This window comes from Dryas octopetala, chromosome 7 (assembly GCF_963921425.1).
Source record: "Dryas octopetala chromosome 7, drDryOcto1.1, whole genome shotgun sequence".
NCBI classification, from domain to species: domain Eukaryota; kingdom Viridiplantae; phylum Streptophyta; class Magnoliopsida; order Rosales; family Rosaceae; genus Dryas; species Dryas octopetala.
The window spans coordinates 3,614,450-3,628,241 of NC_141372.1; the positions used below are offsets into that span (position 1 = coordinate 3,614,450).

General features: G+C 35.5%; 1 protein-coding gene and 1 pseudogene across 4 annotated transcripts; one reads left to right on the forward strand and one right to left on the reverse strand.

Moving 5' to 3' along the window:
- Nucleotides 1-1,646: 1,646 nt before the first annotated feature.
- Nucleotides 1,647-2,824, reverse strand: LOC147278600 (homeobox-leucine zipper protein HAT9 pseudogene; annotated as a pseudogene). Its single transcript, XR_015123294.1, has 3 exons — nucleotides 2,301-2,824; nucleotides 2,076-2,155; nucleotides 1,647-1,992 (listed from the first exon to the last, which is right to left on the reverse strand). The product of XR_015123294.1 is annotated as a homeobox-leucine zipper protein HAT9 pseudogene (transcript).
- Nucleotides 2,825-9,060: 6,236 nt separating this feature from the next.
- On the forward strand, nucleotides 9,061-12,672 carry LOC147278601 (branched-chain amino acid aminotransferase 2, chloroplastic-like). 3 transcript variants are annotated; one of them, XM_086250063.1, is made up of 11 exons: nucleotides 9,061-9,256; nucleotides 9,391-9,491; nucleotides 9,762-9,939; nucleotides 10,187-10,363; nucleotides 10,453-10,584; nucleotides 10,684-10,782; nucleotides 11,060-11,176; nucleotides 11,291-11,386; nucleotides 12,082-12,107; nucleotides 12,221-12,333; nucleotides 12,466-12,672. In XM_086250063.1, the coding sequence occupies exons 1-10, from the start codon at nucleotides 9,191-9,193 to the stop codon at nucleotides 12,315-12,317; spliced, it is 1,089 nt and encodes a 362-aa protein (XP_086106189.1). In that variant the 5' UTR covers nucleotides 9,061-9,190; the 3' UTR covers nucleotides 12,318-12,333; nucleotides 12,466-12,672. The 3 variants fall into 3 exon arrangements, with proteins under 3 accessions (XP_086106189.1, XP_086106190.1, XP_086106188.1); XM_086250062.1 differs by lacking the exon at nucleotides 12,082-12,107 and having other exon boundaries at nucleotides 9,063-9,256; XM_086250064.1 differs by lacking the exons at nucleotides 12,082-12,107; nucleotides 12,221-12,333; nucleotides 12,466-12,672 and adding an exon at nucleotides 11,644-11,750.
- Nucleotides 12,673-13,792: the final 1,120 nt, after the last annotated feature.

The following is a 13,792-nucleotide window of genomic DNA, read 5'->3' on the forward strand; positions in this document are numbered from 1 at the left end:
AAGCATGCAATTAACTCTAATTCCCCGACTCCTTCTCCATCAGATTTGGAGCAATACAAGTGTTGGCACTAACTAATTAGCTAGCTAGCCAGTATGAAGTTAGGAACAGAGACAACACACCAGGCATGATTATGGCCATAATTAATTAATTATGATAACATACTGTTAATTAGGTTATTAACCTTTGATTGCATCAATGGGCAATAATGACGAGATGGACAACAACAAAACTAAAATACCTCCAAAAAATTAAAATTTGAAGTCTAAAAAGCACGTACATGCAGATGAAGCTAGCTCGCAGGCAAGTGGCAACCAACTTGTCATTGCTCACAACTCACAAGTCACATTATTAAATTTATTTGTAATATTTGTCAGTAGCAGTAGTATCTTTGTCTAGGTCTTACTCATATCTTAGGCTTGTTTTGGGCTTATTTTCTCATTCTTTGTCTTTTACCGTATCCTACTCTATCTTTAGTGAGCATACAACAAATTTATTTATTTTCTAAAATGAAAAATGAAAATCACAAAAATTGAACCTGTAAATACTCATCCTGGCAAGCTTAGCTAGGCGTGCTACTTCCAAAACTATCACTGTCGGATTACGCTAAATAAATTAATAGTCGGTTTGTGTAAGAGTCGGAAAGTATCACTTTTCTTTTTCTTTGTTGCTTTCTTTATTACAAAAGATTTAACTTTTCTTTCTCTTTTTTCTTTTCCTTCTTATATGGAAGATTACAAGATATATAGGATGATGCACATCACCAACTGACTCAACAGGCCAACTTTGCAGTATTTAATTTGAACTCTTTTATGGTAAAGATAATTTCGAAGATTAATTAAAATTGCAGTTGGTATAAATGACGACTAAATATGACTAATTTTCTCCTTTCATATTAATTAGCAATAACAACATAAGACAAAAGTCCATGCTAGATACTATATTCTATTCTGTAATATGAAGAATTAAAAAATTAAAATAGAAACTTACAAGTTAAGCCATGCATGAACCTTCTATGCTCTCATCTTTGTCATCGTTTTTGTTTTCAGTGTAAATAATAATCAACACCAACAATATATATATGTGGATTTCAATTCCATTCAGGGTAGCTATGTGGCTAAATAAGTACTCAAACTTTCAATTAATTAAAAACTAAGGACACATCCATTTCTGTTGATATTATAGAAAAACGAATCGAATGCGCTATGAAATGCACCAAGAAATTAGAGGTCTTAACGGACTATTTAAATATAATTAAATATATATACCTCAGTTTAATTATCTATCATATATGTCCCCGGCCACCGTGGGACCACCGATTTTGCTGAAATTCGATCATACAGGCTAATCAAGGAGGTTTGTATGTATCATTCGCATTAAACCATATAATTTATTAATTATGAAGAACAACATGTGGCTCATACCGTAATCAATAATTAAGCATGGCATTACGTACAAATCAAACTAATAGATCGATCATTTGTCATTTAATTATATTGGACAAGAAGCAAGAAATCAAGCTGAAACGTATACTAAATAAGTATATATTTCCAAATATGTAAATAATTAAGATAGAGAATTGATCGATCGATCATCTCTGTGAATTAAATCGATCTCTCTTGATCGATCTCTATACAAATCCAATCCATCATGGGCTTAATAAGCAAGCTGTAGATGGGTGGGTAAATGGGCTGAAGAAGTGAGACGACTTGGATCCAATTAAAAACGGACTCATCGTAGAAGACCCATGATTCATATTATGATGATGATGATCACCAGTACTACTAGTAGTAGCGTTGCAAATTGTCTCACAGGAAGAGCACATGCTGAGAGTGGCTGTTGGAAACTGCATATAGAATGGTGCTGCTGCTGCTGTTTGCTTCATTAATTGGAGCTCTTGCAGCTCCTTCTGTAATCTTCTATTCTCTTCTTTCAGGGTTTCGCAACATTTCTTTAACAGCTCGCAATCTGCTTCTGTTTGCTTCAACTTGGTCCTACATATATTAACAACAAATTAATAACATGCATCTTGGGAATTAAAGTTAATAAGCTGATGATAATGATCAGGTAACCCTACCTAGCCCTTCTGTTCTGAAACCAGACTTCTACTTGTCGCGGACGTAGATTTAGCTTTCTGGCCAGCTCTTGCTTTTGTTTCTGATCATAGAAATTAAAGGAAATTATAATTAAGAAAAAGAAAATTCAGGCTTAATTTATGTGTAAATATCCGACAAATCATATATAGAGCTATCGCTACCCAGTTCCCAAATAAGTGAAATAGATGTTTTATTTATATATATACAGGATTAAGAGTGGCGTGTTCTTTGAAGCTGTCTTCTAAGGTGGCAGATTGTTGTTTTGTAAGTCTGAGTTTCTTTCTGGGACTGCCCTGATCTTGATCATATTCCTCACCTACTCTCTCTACCTCCACCTCTTCACCTCCCAAGTCTGATGATCTGTCCCTCTTGATGATCAAACTGGATGAGTTCGAAAATGATGAAACGGCGACGCTTGGAGAATTAGTAGAGGCCTGTTGATCCGCCTGCAGTGGGTGCAAATCAGTGGACGTGGTCTGATCTGATGGGCCTAGTGTGAGAGACGGCAATAGGTTGTCGAATTTCAAGCCTATTTTCATCATCTTCTTGGTTTGGTGATCATGATCAGCCTGTGAACTTGTATCTGCTGGGTTGTCGACGTGGCAGCTGCCTAAGCTAAGACCAAGGCCAGTGTTACAATTAGCAGCATCATAGAGACCCATTTGTGTATAAACAGCTAGCTAGCTACTATATATAGCTATGATATTGTGTATATGTTGTTGAAGCAGCAAAGCAAGCTATAGCAAGGTTTGTAAAGTATTTATGTTGAAGCTAGCTATGTTGTTGTTGGAGAATGAAATGAATGAAGAAGAAAAAGAAGAAGAGGTATTTTTGGGGACGGTGGTGTGGGATCCGATTATTTTAAGCCAAGGGATTAAAGAAAAATGATCGAGATTGACGAATACTCTGGTTTGTGGAATTATAACAATAAATTCAACCCCCCATGTCTCTCTGTCCTCATAGGTTGACCATCACAAAGCTAGCTACTCGATCTATGACTAATCTATTACAAATTTACAAAGTTGTGTATGTGATATACGTGTATAGGACGACAACGTATGGAATGTGTGAAGCATGCGTGGAACCACATGGAATGTGGGTGTACACAAGAACGCACCATAAAGAGAGAGAATTAATGATCATGACCCCTCACTTTTACCCTTTTCTTTCCCACTTTTTCTCCTGCTATTTGGAGAGGGAGATATATATATTATATTTTCAATACTTTACGTATAGAAATAATTACTCATTACTACATCTTTGCTATGGTTTTTAACTTCTAATATCATTATTGTTAATATATAATAATCATGTTAATTTTATTAACAATCAGGTCACTTTGAGTTGGTACCAATTGGTATTAGCCATCAAAGCAATCCAATGGTTGCTAATTTTTTAATTTTTTCAAAACTCTCTCACGTGTCTCTCTTTCCCTCATTTCTGAAATTTATCTTCTCTTTCATCACTCTATTCCTCTTTCATCACTCTATTTCTCTCTCCCCAATCACTCTCTGTGTGTTTTCTCTTACTCTCTCGCTGCAACTTTCTTTGACGGCGTGTGTGCATTCGGTCATGGATGGCGACGAGAGGACCACCCCTGAGTTCCTCCCTCTTCCCTCTTCCCTCTTCATCCATGTGAGCTCGGAACACACAGCAACCCTTATACCCGATCGGAGCCCCGATGTTGACTCAGATCCCGACCTTGTCGCGACGTTGTCGAAGAACAAGCCAAGTTCCTCACTATAACAACGCATATAAAGTTATTGGGGAAGCCAGCTTCACCCTCGTGCCTTCATTATCAGTAGTAGGTTCTTGATTTTTTTTTTTTTTTTAGTTCAGTTTCTGGAACTGCAGTTGTCTGCAATTTTTGGAACTGTAAGTGAACTGAAACTGCATTTTCTATAACTATAAGTGAACTGAAACTGCAGTTTATTAGAGTTGAAACTGCATTGGAGTTGCGGACTTGTAGTTTCAGTTTCTGGAACTGCAATTGAACTGAAAGTTTCTGCAGTTTCTGAAATTGCAGAAACTTTTCTGCAGTTTCTGAAATTGTAAGTGAACTGAAACTGCAGAAATTGCTGTTTATTAGAGTTGAAACTGCAGTTTATTGGAGTTGCGGACTTGCAGTTTCTGTTTCTGTTTTTTGGTGATGTGTTGATGCTGGTATTTTGGAAGATGTCTGCATGTTATGTTTTTGTTATGTCTATTTTCGGATGGTATTTGGGGATCTAGTGGTGGTGGTGTAGTGTCTGCATAGTATTTAGGAATCTAGTGGTGGTGTGGTGTCCGCAAATGAAGAATGAGTTTTTGGTAGTTGGTCCGCAAATGAAGAATGATGCTTTAGGTGGTTTTGGTTAATAAAATTAGATGTCGGTACCTATATATTAATGGACTCTTACATATATTTTATAACAAAATTGTTTTCTTCAATTTACAATTAACAAATATTTATATATTCATTAGTTGATATTACCGTTAACTTAACCCTAATTACAACATACTTGATTAAGTTTAGTTTACAATGCGTATGAAAGAGGGGTTTACTTTGAGGGTCTCATGCAATTTTAATGTACAAGTGTGTGTTGATATATATGATTTCGATTATTCCATATGTACGTACTAGCTAGCAAATGTGGTAGCTTGCAGTTTGAACAAATCCGTTTGCTTTTGACATTGTACGTACAGTAGCTTTGTTTCCTAGAAATCCTAACAATTTATAATTTGCTAATGATTTCAGATAAACATAATTAGCTAGCTAATAATTATTGGGATACAAGAGACTGATTGAGGTACAAGTACAAAGATGGTATTATTGGTATCTGCTACTTAGCTAATTTCAGTTTTTTCCCCTTTTGGTAAATAACAAGGTTTTTTTTCTCTCTTTTATTTTTATTTTCCAAGGGAGACAACATTTATAGGAGTCAGATGAAGACCAATCAGTTGTGTTCCTGCATGTAGACCTAGTCGCAGACCACCCAATTAAATGCCTCTCCCAGACTCCCATAACACAGCCATTGCTTACTACTCTTATTTTTATTTATTTATCAATAGAACATCCTAGCTAGCTTGTTTACTTTTACCAACTAAATTGCAAACTTTTTTATTTTTATTATATTATAAGAAATCGAACTGGTAAGTGGTAACCTAGTTTAGTTTTAATTATTTTATAATCATCGAACCAACCTCAAATATTTAAATTTGAACTCTTTCAATTAAGCTGGTTGTACACTTGTACTTGTAGGTTTCTTCAAATTTGATTATACATTCTCATTTGATATATTACATCCATTTAGAATAAAGTTGATAAAAATGCTGGACTAAAGAGAATTGTTCTTAAAATAAGAAATAACGATTTAACTACTAACAATTAACTTAGAAAAGAAACTTTTACTTTTTAGTTTTTACCCATATTCATTAATTATATCACTTGCAAGTTGCAACTTTGCAAGCCATCTGACTTTTTTCCAGACAGCATCTTTTGTGAAGATGAGAAATGATAGGCATTTGTACGGTTAATCCACCGACGAATCTATAAATTCAATGCATCTTTTGTGCGAGTCATAATTAAAAAATCTCATAATAATATGGATGGTGAGACATCTAACCGTCAGAGTGATGTTCTTTTTAATTTTTCCTTCTTTTTATTTAGGGTTAACAGTGATTTCTGAAAGAAAATACTTCTTCAAAAAGGACATGGACGTAACAATTTATAAGGCAATGAAAAAGTTGGTTAGATGTCATAAATAATATTAAAGCTTTAGGATTATCGTTATCCTAAGGCCAGTAGACTTCATTGACAAGTTTCTACTGCTTACGTGCGAACAAATAGATATGTATTGACTTTGACACATGCAGTGGACACATTTATATTCTTGTCTAAAAGATGATTGAGAATAATAATAAGGGTCTATAATTGGGTTTAAATTAGAATATATACATACAACCAAATTATTCCTTAATCCTAGCAACTAAATCTTGATCAGACACAGCAGCACCACATAAGGATACATAAGGATAGGCTATCAGCAATAGTAGGAGTTATCCTTTATCAATAACCCCAACTTCAAAGTTCAAAGTAAAAGTAAAAAAGAAAGCTTACAAACGGCAAAGAATCCCTAGCTAACTAATAGATCGATGACACTAATTTGTACAAATATTTAGTTGTACCTTCCCAACTAGCTAGTTAGTTGAGTTGCTACTATATATATAATTCCAACTGAGTGCCCACATGTCTTAATGGAGAGGGCTGACACGTAGAAAGGCTGCAAGGGGACCCCACCAATGATTTTTCATGATGTGGCATACTTGAATTGATTCTAAAAGATGATGATTTTGATATAGAAGAGAAGAGACCTAATTAACAATAATTAAGGTGGCAAATGAAGGATGTGATAATGTGAACAAGGTAGGGGTGGTGTTGGAGATAAGGTTTAGATGTGTTCCTTCCGGGCTTTAAGGCCAGCCGACCAGTGGGTGTGTGGGACTGTGCTCGTGTTTGGCTTTTCCCACATCCATCGATCCCTACCTTTTAATCTTAATCGATCTTTTCCCATACCAACCATCCATGTCAACTCAAAGAAGCTACCACTTTTTTGTCTCCATTTCTCTACAACAATCTATGTCATTAATTACCAGCCACCTACAAACTTTATCATTCACATCTACTTAATTCTCTTCATATATCCCAGATACAAAAATGCAGTTTTCTATTAACTTTAAGATACTTATATTGTCGGGACTGTAAATTTGAATTATTAATTAAATTAATTCTTAGTTGAGTTCATGATTCATATCATTTACAGTATAATAACGTTATAATTAACTTATAATAATCTTTCCTTATCAAACTGTATGATACGAAATCAATATCTTAAAATAATTAAAATGATAAAATGATAAATGTGACATATTTACCAATCCAAGATATATGACCTAACCTCTCTAATTTAATAGGATTAGGGAAATGATGAGAGATGCTACGAGGCCATAAGTAGTATAGTGCTAATGTTTGGAGAATTACATGTCAAATCTGTGCTATTGAGGTAGGGAATATATTCCAAGTGGGACAACACAAGTCTAGTCAGAGTAACATAAGCTTCATTGATTTTCATGAAAATGATCACTATGAGAGCATCAGCTAGCCACCGACTTTTCCGAAAGCAAAAGCTTTGCTTACCCCACTCGGATTGCCTTCAACTTCTGCTTCTTACTATTTGTGTACTGGGAGTACTAAATGACTGATCGATTAAGTTTTCAAATTGAAGCATCTATCATTTGGCCCAAAAAATGCAGAGAAACCAAGTCAGCACTAGCTCCCACCTCACCCAATTAAATGAATGTGACTCCCAATCATCCTTCCAAGAACTCTACAAGATGTTGTTGGACAATCAGAAAAACCCAAACGATTGGTTTGGTACATTTCGGATACATATAATTACTGGCAAGTGGCAAGTGGCAACTCATAAATATTAGATAAAGTCGTATGTCTTTTCATTGTGGGTGTTTAAACTTTAAACTAAAGTTTATAAATTTACAACTCGGTACATACCACACAATCAATTTCCGTGCCGGCTTTACAAGATTTAGCCACAATTCAAAAACAAAAAAATATTATTTCTTATAAGTCAATAGTGGGACTGAAAATAAAATCGATTTCCATTGAAGATCACCCACCCTCCTTAATTCCTTATGGGTTTTGGAAGCGACATGAAGCATGCACATGCACAAAAATATGGGCTCTTGTGAAGGGGTGTAGGAAAAGGAGCACCAAGGACCCGTGAGTAGACACGCCTGGGCTGCTTGGTTTTGGGTGTCAAGATTGAGTGGCTTAATTGGATTTCTCGCATAATGAAGCAACCCCCACAGGCCCACGTACACCTCTGGTACTGAGTACATAATCAATATATATGGCAATATCATATATCATATATGTGCAAGTGCAATGGGGTTTAGCTAGGGTTTGTCAACAAGCTGATGAAAGACTTGTCGTGTTCAGTTTGAACATCTAGTCAACCAATTAATACTCATACTCCACTCCAAACCCAAGCAGGCATGACATGTGCCTCCTCGACCCTTATCTCCATCACAATATATATTTTAGGATCCATATCACTTTGGCCTTTGGGCTTCCTGCGATGAACTTAATCATTGTATTTCGGATGACCTTTTTAATAGTGACTCACTCACTTCACAAGTACAATCTAATTTTTATTTTTATTTTTTTTAACAAAAGTATATATCTAAGAGTTAGGATTAGGTTACCTTTAAGTTTTGATTTCCTCCAATGAAAAAAATAATAATTTATGTTTATCAGATAATGTGGAAAACTGGTAATATTTTGCATATTCAAAATTTTGCAATGTTTTATTTATTTATTTGTTAGATATTTTATTTAATTCTAACAAGGATGATAGCATCATTTGTACGAACACATTATTTGATGAATTTAATAGGGTACGTGAGATGTTATTCTTTTTATATTGGGTGTTAATAGTTTTGTAAATATGGGTGTGAAATTATGTAACAAAGCATAGTTTGAATGGTTGATTGTAAATTTTTTCTTGTTTGGGTGGTACATTGCAACAACCCCAATAGTTTGGGTGTGGTATTACCACAAAAAAGATCAAGGTACGACTTGAGTTATCCCAATGAAGGACTCGAAATACCCCTACAGTAATCCCTTGTATAAACTTTTAACTTTCTTTGTGTTCCTTTTTTATTTTTGTAGTGTTAATTAAATACCTTTTTGGTGATGACTGATGAGGTCGAAGCAGTCACGAAGGCCCTAATATTCATGATGCTGACTAGTGAAGAGCATACGGCCCCGTATCCAGTCTAGATACTAAGGCCCAGAACCAAGCCCATCCAAGTAACCATGAGCCCATGCCCAAAATTTATTTAATTTTTTAACGGCTCACGTGCGTGTCTTGCGGCGATTCGGTACGTCTCGGACAAAACAACCGAGACGGAAAGGTGTCGACTTTGAAGTGATCCAAGCCTTGTTATTGTCCCGAAAAGCCAAATCGATTTTCTGAATCTCCGATCAAAACTCCGCATGCGTAGCTGATCAGAGAGACGCAGAGAGAGAGAGAGAGAGATGGCTTCCAGCTTCGCAATTGCCCTCGCATTCGCATTACCAGCCTCAACAACTCTCAAGGCGAAGGCACTAATTAATTAAGCACTTAATTACTTCATAATCCTTTCGTCTGTTTTCATTTTTGTCTTTCACATTTTCTCAGAATATATTAAATTTGGTGTCCTGCTGATTTGATCAGATGTGTGTATTAATTGTGGCAGCTCCGACGACTTGCGCCGTCGTCTTCGCTCGGCTCAGTGACTTTCAGTACCGCCTCCACCACAAGCCTCCGAGCCACTCCATCTCTATCTGATGCTTATGGGTACGGACGACCCTTAATTCACTCCCTTTTCTTTGTTGTTTAACTTGCATTTGAATAATTTTATAAATTAATATACATAGAATTGCTGTGAAGACTGGTATATATTTTCGAAATGCCTTGTCAATTCGATCTAAATTTGCTTTCGATTATGCTTCTGCTTTTTTTTTTTTTTAATCATGAATTATGCAAATGGTGCCCATTTTTTTCCCTCTGTTGTTTAACATAAATGTGTCCAATTTTTTTTTTCTCTTTCTTTTTTGGAACGAATAGGCAAACGTCTGAATTGCCTGATACAACTTGGGATAACCTTGGATTTGACAACCCTATGTCAACCGATTATATGTTTCTTATGAAGTGTTCCAAAGATGTAAACTTTTCAGAAGGTGGGTTACAACGTTTTGAAAGAATTGAATTCAACCCAGCAGCCTGTGTCTTGAACTATGGCCAGGTTAGTCTTCTGATGAATGCCTGCTTAATTTAGTTCTCACTTTTCAATTTCAGGACCTGCTTTGAAATTTGGCACTATTCAGATTTTGATGGTTCAACTATGAAGTCTATGATGCATTTGTTATGTTACAAACTTACAACATTAAGTTTGTACTTTACATTGTGCAATGTATGCTTATGACTGCGCCGCATATGTATGCGTGTATTTAAAATCAATTTTTGTAAAGTTCCTTTTCTTTTCTATTCAGGGAATAATTGAAGATTTGAAAGCGTGCAAGAAGCTGGACAATTCTGTGTTACTATTTCGTCCAGAGGAAAATGGATTGCGGATGAGAATGGGTGCAGATCGCATGTGTATGCCTGCACCAACTGTTGAGCAGTTTGTGGAAGCTGTAAAAGTTACTGTATTGGCAAATAGACGTTGGGTAAAGCTACAATATGTTGTATTGCTATGAAAAGTTCTGTTTGCAGTATATTGTCTGGTCTAGTGATAGTGCTCAGTGCCTTACTATAGGTTCCCCCGCCAAATAAAGGCTTTCTACATATCCGACCACTACTTATGGGGAATGGACCTGTTCTTAATGTTACACCTGCTCCAGAATTCATCTTTCTGATTTATGTTATTCCCATGGGGAACTATTTTAAGGTAGATTGTTTAATTTTTGTTAAAACTGATCTTTATTTTCATAAGGTATCTACTACTTTTTCAACTGTAACATAGTTTTCATTTCTTTGGTGGCAACAGGGGAGCTTGGAACCAATAGATTTGGTGGTTGAAAATGAAATACATCGTGCAGTCCTTGGTGGAGCTGGAAGTGTGAAAGCCATAGGAAATTATGCTGCGGTAAAACCTAAGTATTCACATAGAACTTAGTGGCTGTTTTTTTAGATATTAATTGGTCTTCCTATTGGTACATTATGGTCAATTTGCATTCTGACTGTTGCATTCACAAAAAAACTAGAAAATCTAGCTAGGTTCAGATTATTGCAGTTTACTGTACATTGCTACCTTCGAAATATAGTCAAAGATGCGTTCATTGGTCGAGGGTTTATAGTACCTAGGTGCTTAACTTGATAAAGACTGATATGAAATCTATGAATTTTTTTTTTTTTTTCAACAGATTTTGAAGGCACAGGTGGAAGCTAAAGCAAGCGGATTCTCTGATGTTTTGTACCTTGATTCTGTTCACAATAGATATCTTGAAGAGACTTCCACTGCTAACATTTTTCTAGTGAAGGTACGTTCTGGCTTTTGGCTTTACCATAATATAAATGGTCGTGGGATTGTGAGGCTATATTATCTATTGGACCATAGAAGGATTAATGTGTTTCACAAAAATGAACTTATATAGGATAAGATAATCTCCACTCCAGCTCTAGAAGGGACAATTTTGCCAGGCATTACACGTAGAAGTATAATTGAAATTGCTCGCAGCCATGGCTACAAGGTATGTATTTGAGGTGACAATCTGTGATGATTGGGTGGTAATTAATTCATTAAAGAAAATGTATTCTACTTGTATTATAGGTAGGTCTCTGAGTCTCTCCCTGCAATCCTTTATTTTTGTTTCTATAAATTTTGTCTGAAGAGGTACAATCTTTAATTTTTGTGGGCATCTTTTTATTTCCTTACTTCTATGGCTGTCATCAATCTGCAATGGTTTCAGCTGGAACCACATGCTAATGTCTAGCTTAATTGGATCAGGCCTTGTGATTGGTATATAACCAGAGCATATCATGCATGTCTTGTTGCCAACTTCCAATCTTGGTTGGCTGCCTTTCTGACTGGTACTTTTTAACTTTTTTCCCCTTTAGATGGTAAGTTGTCATGTGCAGTGTGAGTTTTAATTATCATAAATAATACTGGTTGTTGAAAAACGTAAATTAACTTATGATGCAAGGAAGAAGATTATGTTTATCTATATCAGAGTTTGTGTTATGCCCCAAATGTCCCGGGAAAATAGAGTATTTTGGGATATAATGCATGAGGATGCCCTTTTCTTGCAAGTTGGTTTTGAAAGAACAAGGTCTACTTATGTGCCATGACAGTTTGCAATGTAGAAGAAGCAGCCTTGTATACTATGTTTATCTTCTGATCAATGAGTTCACAGCACTTACTCCACTTATATTTTCATGTTTCTAGGAATTCCACATGTTACTTTTTACTTGGTAAACTTTTTTAGCTTCATTCTCTATTCTTTTGAGTTCTGAATCCCCACAGCTTTTCTGGGATTTACAAAGAGACCCCGAATACTCATTCAGGCCCTTGCATCCAATACCAGGTTGTGGAACGTCTTGTGTCAGTTGAGGAACTGTTTGAAGCTGATGAAGTCTTCTGTACTGGAAATGCCGGTTGTTTATTACCTGTGGGCAGCATAACTTACATGGGTAAAAGGTGATTTTCTTATTTTGGCTCCCTGATTTGATGATATATATATATCCACTTGTCTTATGATGACCAGTGTGTGTGGTCATAATTTACATGGCTTTTATTAGCAAGTCCTAGACTTAAGATTTCTCTTTGCAGGGTGTCTTACCAAAAACAAGGACTTGGTGGCGTGTCTCAGCAACTGTACCAGGCGCTTTCAAATATACAGATGGGTCTTGCAGAAGACAAAATGGGTTGGACAGTAACCTTGAAGTAGGAACTAAATTAAGGACAAAACTTCATTTGTGAATATTGACAGAATAATTTGTAGAATAAATAAACGTTGATGTAGCTTAAATATTTTAACTTCGCGTGATCCACATGTTAGATGCATAATGTATGGGGACAGTATTTTAAGTAGGAAGAATTTTGAATTGGAGTTCATTATAGCTGGCGAGATATGATGGACCAACCCCCAGTAGCCTAGTCCTAACTTTTAATTGGTGCAAATAAATAGTGTAATAAATAAATAAAAGTCTAGCACTTGCAAATTTGCAATATGGGCTTATTCTGGCCCTTGGACCACGGTGACCGTACGTATCTGAACGACATGTAGTACGAGTCATGCCCAGTTCATGCATTTTCCCATCCACCAATCCGATTAGCTCTCTTCGTCTGATCTGACCTGGCATCCTCACCGTTGGAAGATTACGTGCTTCTCTCTCTCTCTCTCTCTCTCTCTCTCTCTCTCTCTCTCTCTCTCTCTCACTCTTTTTTAAATGTTTATTTTAAGGTAGTCAACTGTCTTTTCCATGACAAGTAGAAACCTAACACCGTTGCTCTAAAATATAGGCTAAATGACATTTTTTGTTCTTATAGTTTCACGGAATTTTCTTACTTTGGTCATATATTTTTTATTTTTTGTCATGTATTTTCTATATAATAGTAATTAAATCTAAATAATTAACATTTTTTAAATTGTTAATATTGACGAAAAATTCGACGTTAAAGCAAGTGCTTCGTACATGATTGTCATTTCAAATATTTTAGTCCTCCTAGATGCTTATTTAAACTCTTATTTGTTATTTAACATATTCAGTTTGACATTGAAATTTTTTATTTTTCCTTACTGATTGCGTATAAGGGTGGATATAGACTTATATAAGTATCCAGGTGGAGTAAGATATCTAAAATGTCACTTACATGCGCATCGAAATTTTCATTTGCAATATAAATGAGATTAACGATTTGAAATTAGTTACTATCTTTCAATACATAATTAAAATTACCAATATAAAAATAGAAATTTCATAACAGCACCTGGCAAAAAGTGTCGGCCCAAAATAAACATAAGCAAAAACCCAATGCTAGAAAATACAATTTAAATGGTTGCGTGTCATTTGTATTCCTCCATGCCAATGGCATGGTATTATAATTTAGGCATAAATTTAATTTAGACACATAATTATATAAGCTATTTCAACGG